General features: G+C 17.3%; 1 protein-coding gene across 1 annotated transcript; it reads left to right on the top strand.

The window, feature by feature from the left end:
- The first annotated feature begins 1,181 nt into the window (after positions 1-1,181).
- Positions 1,182-5,745, top strand: LOC128963315 (cytochrome P450 3A9-like). The gene is made up of 5 exons (XM_054309822.1): positions 1,182-1,204; positions 1,504-1,735; positions 2,295-3,098; positions 5,218-5,619; positions 5,725-5,745. The coding sequence occupies exons 1-5, from the start codon at positions 1,182-1,184 to the stop codon at positions 5,743-5,745; spliced, it is 1,482 nt and encodes a 493-aa protein (XP_054165797.1).
- The last annotated feature ends 5,818 nt before the right edge of the window (positions 5,746-11,563 follow it).

Here is an 11,563-nt window from a genome sequence, read left to right as displayed (position 1 = left end):
TTAATATTAAATACATTATTTTTTTTATTAACATTTAAATTTTTCCTATATTCTTGGGAATTTATATTGGAACTTATGGAAACTTTATCGAATTTATATGTGTATATTCGGGAATTTAAGGGAATATTAAGGAATTTTCTCTTAACACCCCCTTTGATTTTGGATTTTTTAAAAATAATTAACGTTTAAAAATGCAATAAAAATCTTACGCACCCAATACCTCCCAAGATTTTTTGAGAATTTATTTATTTTACACCGGTCTACCCCCCTAAAATCCAAAACCTTGCTTAACCCTTATACAGTATATATACTATTGATAATAAGATTTAATTTTTTAATTAGTGATAGTCGATACATTACATGTAGTTCATTATTTAAGCTGATAATAATTAATTTAACTAATTTACATAATTATTAATAAATTATAATTCATTATTAAAAAAAACAAAACAATAGTTAAAAATAGTAAATAAATACAAAAATTAGAATTAATATCAAATATAGTTAAATATAATTTAAAAATTTTAATTGTCATATTATTTCACATTACAAAATTTTTAATGTTCAATTGGTAACGGTAGGTGCGGTTGTGATGTCTTTCTCATTGCAAAATAAATATTATTTTGAAAATATTTTTTATTGGTAATAATATTTAATTAACTAACTATAGTATTTTTAATAAAAAAATTTATAATTAAATAATATATTTTATCCATAAAAATATATACCAATCTTTTATTTAAAAAATAAAAATATAAAATAAAAATAATTGTTTAGTAAGTAAAATTAATGAGTTTATTTTAAAATATTCAAAATATAAAAAATTTTACTATTATAATTAAATCAAAATTAAAAAATATATTTATATTTATTATTTTAGAAATGGCATTCATACAGTAATTATCATAAATACTTATCATAATTATCGTATTTTTAACGTTAACTTTTTTTATTTTCTTAAAAAACAAATTATTTATAATGAGTCATTAAAAATTTTATTAAAAATATACTAAATGTCATTTAATTAAATAAATAAATTCTATAAAATCAAAAAAAATTAAACAAATGACATTGAAATGTATACTATATAAATACTATTGATAATAAAATTTTTTTTATTTTTTTTCAATCGAAAAAATGTTACAACTATTATATTTATTATTATTGCATCCACTAATTAAATGGATTTTGATTATTTCATTAAGTTTGTATTTAATTTACAGGTAATAATAATAATAATAACAATATTTATTAACTAAATCAAATTTTTAAAAAATTAAATTATAACTTTTATTCTAATCTAAAATAATAATCTATAATTGTTACATTAAATAATAGTGTCTATTATGTGCACAAAATTAATAAATAAATATAAATATATATATATATATATATATATATAAAATATAGATTTAATAGTTAACTTTATATAAATAAGTACAGTAAATTATCAAGCACTTACAGTATATTATTATTATTATTAATTTTTATTCAAATTATAAGATATTATCAATCAAAATGTGTGTATTGGGAGACACAGGGCATCCAAACAGTATGGGTAGGTTTATGGACTCGATTAACAAAACCCAGTCATCTATGGGAACTGGATCTATGCCGTCGGTTCGGCAAATGTTTTGGTATCTATGAGCTGACACAACCGGTACTCTATATTTCGGATCCGGTATTGATTCGCGAGGTTTTAGTCAAAGCATTTGATAGATTTACAAACAGACGGGTATTTATTTAAATTTATTTAATCAATTAATTTCTTATTTATTAATATTTTTTGTTTTTCTTTTCTAAATGTTATTTATTCTAAAAAAACTATTTGAAATAATTAATTATATTTAAATTTACTAAATATTAAAAAACAAAAATATTTATAAAATTAAAATTACTAATAACTAAATATTTATTATTATTAATATTTAACATTACTAGCCTAACATACCGTAGCTAACCACCCGGTGCCTTATGTCATATAATTTATAGCAAAATGTATTAATACAACACCTGCAAACCTGTTTCTGAAAACAATTTTTAAAAAAAATTTAAAAAAAAATATATTTAAAGTAATGTTTTTTTTATAGAATCTTTTAAGTGAATTATATTTAAATGATTAAATTTTTTAAAAATAAATATATATACATATATAGTTTTGTTTGAATAGATTTTATAATTTTCTTTAGACAATAAGTCCAACAAAATATTAATATTATATTAATTGCAAAAAAAATCTAACAATAAGACATCCAGAATACTGGATACTATTAATAATATAAATTGTTTTCCAGGACTTTGCCACCGGTTCTGATCCAATGATCGACAATTCAGTGGCAAACCTAAAGGGAGACCAATGGAAAAGGGTTAGATCACTAATGTCGCCGGCATTTACTACCAGAAAACTCAAACAAATGATACCATTGATCAACCAATGTTTGAAAACACTCGACAAAAATCTAAGTACAGTCTCGACAGCCGACTGTCCATCAGCTAATGAAACCGATACAAAACGCTTGTTCGGCGCCTACAGTATGGAAGTAATTATTCAGGTTTGCTTCGGTACCAAAGTTGACGCCCTATTAGATGAAGACAATCCTATCATCAGTAATGCTAAGAAATTGTTTTCGTTTGACTTCAATACAAACCTATTGATATTGTTTTTGTTTCCCTGGTTGGCCAAATCGTTGAAGCTGAAAATTTTCGATGAAAATAGTTCAAAATTTTTTTGTAACTTTACTTTTCAGATTATTGAAGAACGTCGTCAACAAAAACAACAACAACAACAATTGAAATCTGTAGACAATATAGAAAAACGGGTCGACTTTTTGCAAATAATGTTAGAATCGGTATCAGAGACGAGTTCAATACAATATGATAATGATAATACCGATGAATTTATTACCAATAAAACAAACAAAAATAAAGAAAATTATAGGGAGCTGACCAATGATGAACTACTATCGCAATGTATATTGTTTTTTATAGCCGGTTACGAAGGACCGGCTACAACATTGTCGATAATAACGTATTTGTTGGCTAAGAATCCTTTAGTCCAGGAAAAATTATACAAAGAAATTGACAATTATTTCAAAAAGGTATTACAATTCTTTATATATATATATTTTATATATTTTATATATTTTATATATTTTATATATTTTATATATTTTATATATTTTATATATTTTATATATTTTATATATTTTATATATTTTATATATTTTATATATTTTATATATTTTATATATTTATATATTTTATATATTTTATATATTTTATATATTTTATATATTATTATATATTTTATATATTTTATATATTTTATATATTTTATATATTTTATATATTTTATATATTTTATATATTTTATATATTTTATATATTTTATATATTTTATATATTTTATATATTTTATATATTTTATATATTTTATATATTTTATATATTTTATATATTTTATATATATATTATATATTTTATATATTTTATATATTTTATATATTTTATATATTTTATATATTTTATATATTTTATTATTATATATTTTATATATTTTATATATTTTATATATTTTATATATTTTATATATTTTATATATTTTATATATTTTATATATTTTATATATTTTATATATTTTATATATTTTATATATTATATATTTTATATATTTTATATATTTTATATATTTTATATATTTTATATATTTTATATATTTTATATATTTTATATATTTTATATATTTTATATATTTTATATATTTTATATATTTTATATATTTTATATATTTTATATATTTTATATATTTTATATATTTTATATATTTTATATATTTTATATATTTTATATATTTTATATATTTTATATATTTTATATATTTTATATATTTTATATATTTTATATATTTTATATATTTTATATATTTTATATATATATTTTATATATTTTATATATTTTATATATTATATATTTTATATATTTTATATATTTTATATATTTTATATATTTTATATATTTTATATATTTTATATATTTTATATATTTTATATATTTTATATATTTTATATATATTTATATATTTTATATATTTATATATATATATATTTTATATATTTTATATATTTTATATATTTTATATATTTTATATATTTTATATATTTTATATATTTTATATATTTTATATATTTTATATATTTTATATATTTTATATATTTTATATATTTTATATATTTTATATATTTTATATATTTTATATATTTTATATATTTTATATATTTTATATATTTATATATTTTATATATTTATATATTTTATATATTATATATATATTATTATATATTTTATATATTTTATATATTTTATATATTTTATATATTTTATATATTTTATATATTTTATATATTTTATATATTTTATATATTTATTTTATATATTTTATATATTTTATATATTTTATATATTTTATATATTTTATTATTATATATTTTATATATTTTATATATTTTATATATTTTATATATTTTATATATTTTATATTTATATATTTATATATTTATATATTTTATATATTTATATATTTATATATTTATATATTTATATATTTATATATTTATATATTTATATATTTTATATATTTTATATATTTTATATATTTTATATATTTTATATATTTATATATTTTATATATTTTATATATTTATATATTTATATATATTATATATTTATATATTTATATATTTATATTATATATATTTTATATATTTATATATTTATATATTTATATATTTATATATTTATATATTTATATATTTATATATTTATATATTTATATATTTATATATTTATATATTTATATATTTATATATTTATATATTTATATATTTATATATTTATATATTTATATATTTATATATTTATATATTATATATTTATATATTTATATATATATATTATATATTTATATATTTATATATTTATATATTTATATATTTATATATTTATATATTTATATATTTATATATTTATATATTTATATATTTATATATTTATATATTTATATATTTATATATTTATATATTTATATATTATTTTTAAAAATGAAAATTAAAAAACCCTTCAKAAGCTTAAAATCCTTCATGTATTTAGAATTAAAATCGAATCAATAAAACAAAACAAAAAAACATATCCATATATTTCCTAACGTTTAAAATCTTATAGAATAAAGACGTCGACTACGATAAACTATATTCGCTAAAATATTTGGACGCAGTTATTATGGAATCGTTAAGATTATATCCGAGCTCAACGTTCTTGGAAAGAGTAGCTACCGATGATTATACGTTGAGCACTGGTATTCAAATCAAAAAAGGCCATCTAATTCATATACCAGTCTATTCTATACATCACGACAATACTATTTATCCAGACGCTGACCAGTTTTTACCCGAGCGATTTTTGGCCAATAATGTCGATCAGCAGCAGCAGCAGCAACACAACCCGTACGTCTATTTGTCGTTCGGTGCCGGACCTCGAAACTGTATCGGTATGCGATTGGCCCAAATGGAAATCAAACTGGCCCTAGCCAATGCTATACATAAATACAGGTTCATCGATACAGGGGTACTGTTTTATTATATTTAAAATTATATATATATATACACAGATATTACCGATTAAAAGGTTAAATTAAATTTCAGAAATATCGTGTTTACACTTAACTTTAAGCTAACTTTAGGCTTAAGGTAACTTAGTATACTAGGTTAGTATCTTATATTAGGTTAGTTATATACACTACCTTGGCTAAAACATTTTTTAAATATTACTAAAATATTTAAACTTTTAATTGGCATAAACTGTATATATATATATAAAATTTCTTTCGTATAAGTTTATCGACTAAAATACACTAGAGGTCCTCATTATAGTACTAGAGGTCCTCTGGGCATTAATTTACATTTGATATCTATGGTAATTAAATATTTGGTCAACTTTTTTAACACTACTCTTAAATTACGTTATCATATTTATTGTTATTATGCTGTTGTGTAAGCAATAAATATGATAACGTAATTTAAGAGYAGTGCCAAAAAAGTTGACCAAATATTTAATTACCATAAATATYAAATGTAAATTAATGCCCAGAGGACCTCTAGTACTAAAATGAGGACCTCTAGTGTATTTTAGTCGGTAAACTTATACGAAAGAAATTTTATATATATATATATATATATATATATATATAAAATATTTATTTATTTAAGATATTTATTTTCTCCCATATCTTCCTCCAAACACCACAGAAACCCATTGAATTTTCTTACAGTTTTGGTCTAATGTCAACCAAAAAAGTTATGGTTAAAGTTGAGAAACGGTCGATTTTTTAACATTAGTTTTTTTATAACAATTATAACAAATAATCCAAAATATTTTTTGTCAGCTAAAAACAATAATGAAATATTTATTAATTATTGAATTAAAATTTTTAAAACTAAATTAAAATTAAGTCTAATTTCATATTCATATTCTAATTCATAGTTAAGTTATTAATTGTTAAATATAAAAATTAAGTATATATTTTTTTATGGATTATATATTTTATTTTAACATACAAATTAATTTTATAAAAATTATGATATATACTGTATTTGTAAAATATTAAATATAAATTTTTATTTAATTAAAATTGTAAATTTAATTTTATTCAACTAGTATAATTAAGTTTAATTACATATAAATAATTTTAATTATATAATTTAATTAAAAAATAAAATAAAATTGAGAATTCAATTATAGAAACTGGCGATTGTTTTAAATATTTAAGAGTATTTTACTTAAATTGATTATGAATTTATTTTTATTTTATTTTATTTAATAAATTCATAGTATTTATTATTTAATTGTATTACTAATTATATAAAATGTTATAAAATAGTATAATTGTTTTTAAATGATTTATTTTATAAAATTTTATTAAGACAAATTAAAATAAATAAAAAATTAACATAATTATAAAATTTTTGATATTTAATATATTAATTTATGAGTTTAACTTAATTTAATTTTATTTTTTAAAAAACAAAAATTTTCAAGTTATAATAATTTTTTAAAATTTTTACAATAGATTTGTCAATATACATTAAATTATTTTTTTGCTTTAAAAATTTACATTAACATATAATATTTAGTAATTTAATTACTTGATAATTAAAAAGCTAGTTTTTTTACAAAAAAATATTTAAATAGTTTTTTCAATTTGGTAAACTATTTTTAATTTAATAAAAAAAACATTAATTACTGTGTCATTAAAAATAATATTTAAAATGTTAAATAAATGATTAATTAGTTTATTTTAATACTTGATACGAATGTTAATATTTATTTTAATTACATTGTGATTGTTATATTATCACTAAGCTTCCAGAATCACCAATTAAAATATAAAATTAACTTTTTAATTATAACGATAATATACTGTACATATTGATGTTTGCCTATGTATTACTTATTATTTTACAAATGGCATTCATACAGTAATTGTCATAATTACTTATTATAATTATCGTATTTTTTAACGTAAACTTTTTTTTAAATTTTTTTAAACAAAATATTTATAATGAGTCATTAAAAATTATATTTAAAAAAAACTAAATGTCATTTAATTAAATAAATAAATTGTATCAAAACGAAAAATAAATTATAAAACAAATAACAATAAAATTCAAATAAATAAAATTCGTTCAATTCTACTAACAGGCGCTTCAAACATAGAATAAGCCAAATAACTGACAAAAATTGCCAAAACTGACCATTGAATGAATGACATAATCTGTCGAAAAAAAATTAATAATAATTTTTATAAAAAAAACTTAAAAATATAAATATAAATGTTTTTTTTAAATATACAAACCACTTCTGTTATATTATAATAAATTGGTTGTTCAGTTGTATAGATAAACAGTTGAATCAATACATAATGATAGAGATATATCTGATAGGATAGTTTACTTAGGGGTACAAACACTGGCAGGGATAGTAGACGATTAATTGGACCACCCTGGCCAATTGAACAACTATACAATATATAGGCCCAGCCTAGACCGAGTATTGTATGCTGTAGTGTACCGTATATAACACTGGCAACATTATCATAACTGTAGCCAATTGTCCATAGATATGGTATCAAATATATGGCCAATAATAGACACACCGATAGCAGCCATAGAAATATATTTATTAACTATTTGTTTTTTTTAATTAATTAAATATAATTAGTTAATTGATATTAATATAAATATATATATATATAAAATACTGTATTTATATATACTATTTATTAAAAAAAATCAATTTTTTAGTATTTGATGTATAAATAACTTTACAATTCTAATAATAATATTATTATTATTACCTATTTATATATAAAATAATAATATAGGTATAATAATTTGTAATAAATAATTATATATATATATATATATATATATATATATATATCAACAACAAAAAAAAACTTAAATAGTTTAATCTAAAAAAAATAAAAATAATGTACTTTTAAAAGAGAATTATTTTTATAAAAATTTCTTAACTAATAATTGACATAATTATAAACTTATTATTAAAAAAAAAGTTTTTAATTTGATTTAATTGTATATAATTTTCATAGATTTTAACAAAACTTTAAACACATAGATAAATATACAATAATAATATTATTACAATAATTGTAATAAGTTATTAGCCAGTAAATACTAAAAGTGATTTTTTTTAATCAAAATAGTATATAAATAAATGCAGTACAAAATTTATATATATACTGTATATATACAGTATATTTATTAATATGGGATATATTAGTGTTGAAAACAAATTAATATAAATGTTTAGTATAACTTGTATTAAAAAAATTTATAAAAAAAACAATAACAAACCGGTTTAATTAGAAATTTATGTTTAATATATATGTATGCTAATAGTATACCCATATTGTATGCACCAAATCGACAATAGGGTGTCATATAAATTTTAAATGATTGAATAATGTCTCTTAAAAATAATTAATAATAATTAATAATTTTAATAATTTTTAAGTATTATTTACATTTGTCCATAAATAAAAACTGGTGATGCATGATATTTGACTAAATAGTAAGCGCTTACAATCCAACTAATAATTATTGCCAACACATTAATACCAATACCTATATATTGTTTTCTTATAATAAATGTATAGAAAATATAAATAATAATTATATATATATATTTATTGTTTATATTTTATTTTTAAATTTTTCGTTATAATGTAAATTCTATTATCTAAATTTACTAATAAATTTTTTATTTATAATTTAATTTTCTTTTTCATAGTTGTTGTTAATTTATTTTTATTTGTGTGTACTGTATATGTAATACATATACAGTACACACAAATAAAAATAAATTAATATTATGTATATGTCAGGGTTAAGAAAAGGGGGAGCTAGGGGGATAAGGTCAAAATACCTCACCTAAAATCGAGAATTTGGGATTAAAATTACCTATTTGTTGAAAAGAGTAATCATATTACAATTTAAATAAAAGCTAAAGATAGTTTAAGAAGTTAATAAAACAATAAATACTTATATTATAAGTTTTTATTAATAATTTTTAAAATTTTAAATAAAAATTTTAAACATATTTTTAATTTTATACTTAATATAACTAAAACATTAGTGAAAATTGAGTTAAATAATAAGTATTCAATCAGTATTTGTATAAACACTTACAAAAATAGTATCAACTAAAATTAAAATTTTTATAAACTAAAAATTTTTTCGGCGCTATCGGCAAAAGGGGGGTCATTTCTCCTCGTTTTTATACAACAATTTTTCTAATTTGGTCAAAAAGTTTGGGGGTAAAATCAAAAAATCTCGATATTAGGGGGGTATTTTTGTCATATCCAGCCCTACCCTCTTACTTAACCCTAGTATATGAATATTTATTTGTCTATGTATATGTGTACTTTTTTGACTATGTAACTAATTATGCAACAATTAATATTTAATTACTGATTACCTAATTTGTTTGCATGTTAATAATAGTGTAAAAATGGGTGACACTAAAAATAGTTGCATATCAACTGATAGATACCAGGTATGATCCAAACACTATTTTTTTAATTTTTTAAAACAAAATTATTGATATATATATATATATATATATATATAGAATAATATATAAATAAATGAAATTTAAATTAATTCATACCTGTTCTCTAAAATAATTATTGATATACAATATATTTGTCCAAAAATATTGATGACAAACCCTCACAGATTGGTCGACATACCGGTGCCATAGGGGGCCGGTAGTCATAAGTTCCAAAATAATTGAAAAACCAATCAATGCCAACAACGATGGCGTTAATCTCAGGTATCGATGAAATATTTTTTTAAAAAAATTATATTCTCTTAACGATTCAAATCTATTCATATCCCGTACAGTATTGTAAGCGCACAGGAATCCCGACATCAAAAGAAAAGCGTCGACACTATTGCTTGAATTGTTTATTAGTTGCATAAAAATATTTTCATTTAATAGTTTGTTATCTAGAAAATTAACTAGATAAAAAATACAAATAAATAAATTATTTATTTATTTTATTATTATTATTATTTAAAAACAAATTAATTTATCAATTGGTTACCTATTGGTTTAAGACTATCCAAAAAAAATTACTATGACATAATATAATAGCACAGGTAGATAAAAATCGAAAACCATGAAAACAATTAATACTGTTTTGTTGTTGGCTACCGGTGCTCAATAATTGACGTGTGTTTTCATACAGTGAAAAAGCCATCAAACATTGAAAACATTTTGAATTGACTTATGAATAAAAAATGATTAAAATAGTTTTTTAAAAAGTATAAATCAATACATAAAATATAAATTTATAAATAAATAATTAATTAAAATATAATTAAATTCTCTAATAAATTTTTTAATATATATATATATATATATATAATAGTACAATAAAATACAGTATAATTAAAAGTTTGTAATAAAACTAATTAAAATAATTATTTAAAAAAAATTATAAATCAATACATACATTAATTTATAAATAAATAATTAAATAATTAATATTTATATATATATAATAGTATAATAAAATACAGTATAATTAATTAAACTGCTTAGTAAATTTTTTAAATATTATAATTATGTATTTGTAATATTTTTAAAAATATATATATAAGTCTAAATTTGTTTTTTAAATAAAAAAATTAAATAAAAAATCTTAATGTTTCATACTTGCTTTTTGATTGAAAACATCAATAATAGTAGTCATTATAACTACTAAAGCAATCACTGAAAAAACAAATCTATAAAAATAAATTTTTACAACAACAAAAAATAATAAATTAATAAAAATGTTTTTTTTTTAAAAATAAATAAATTATATACAAATTATTTTTACAAACATAATAAATATGTGAAACCATTGAAATGAATAATATTTACTATGACTACAGTTTTCAATTGATAATTGAATACCAGATGCTTTTGAAACTTTTGTGAA

Source organism: Oppia nitens, unplaced genomic scaffold, assembly GCF_028296485.1.
Source record: "Oppia nitens isolate AA-2021 unplaced genomic scaffold, nextdenovo-longstitch-racon4-pilon3 scaffold15_pilon_pilon_pilon, whole genome shotgun sequence".
Lineage (NCBI taxonomy): Eukaryota > Metazoa > Arthropoda > Arachnida > Sarcoptiformes > Oppiidae > Oppia > Oppia nitens.
The sequence above is the reverse complement of the archived record's forward strand: the minus strand, read 5'-3'. Positions and strand labels throughout refer to the sequence as shown.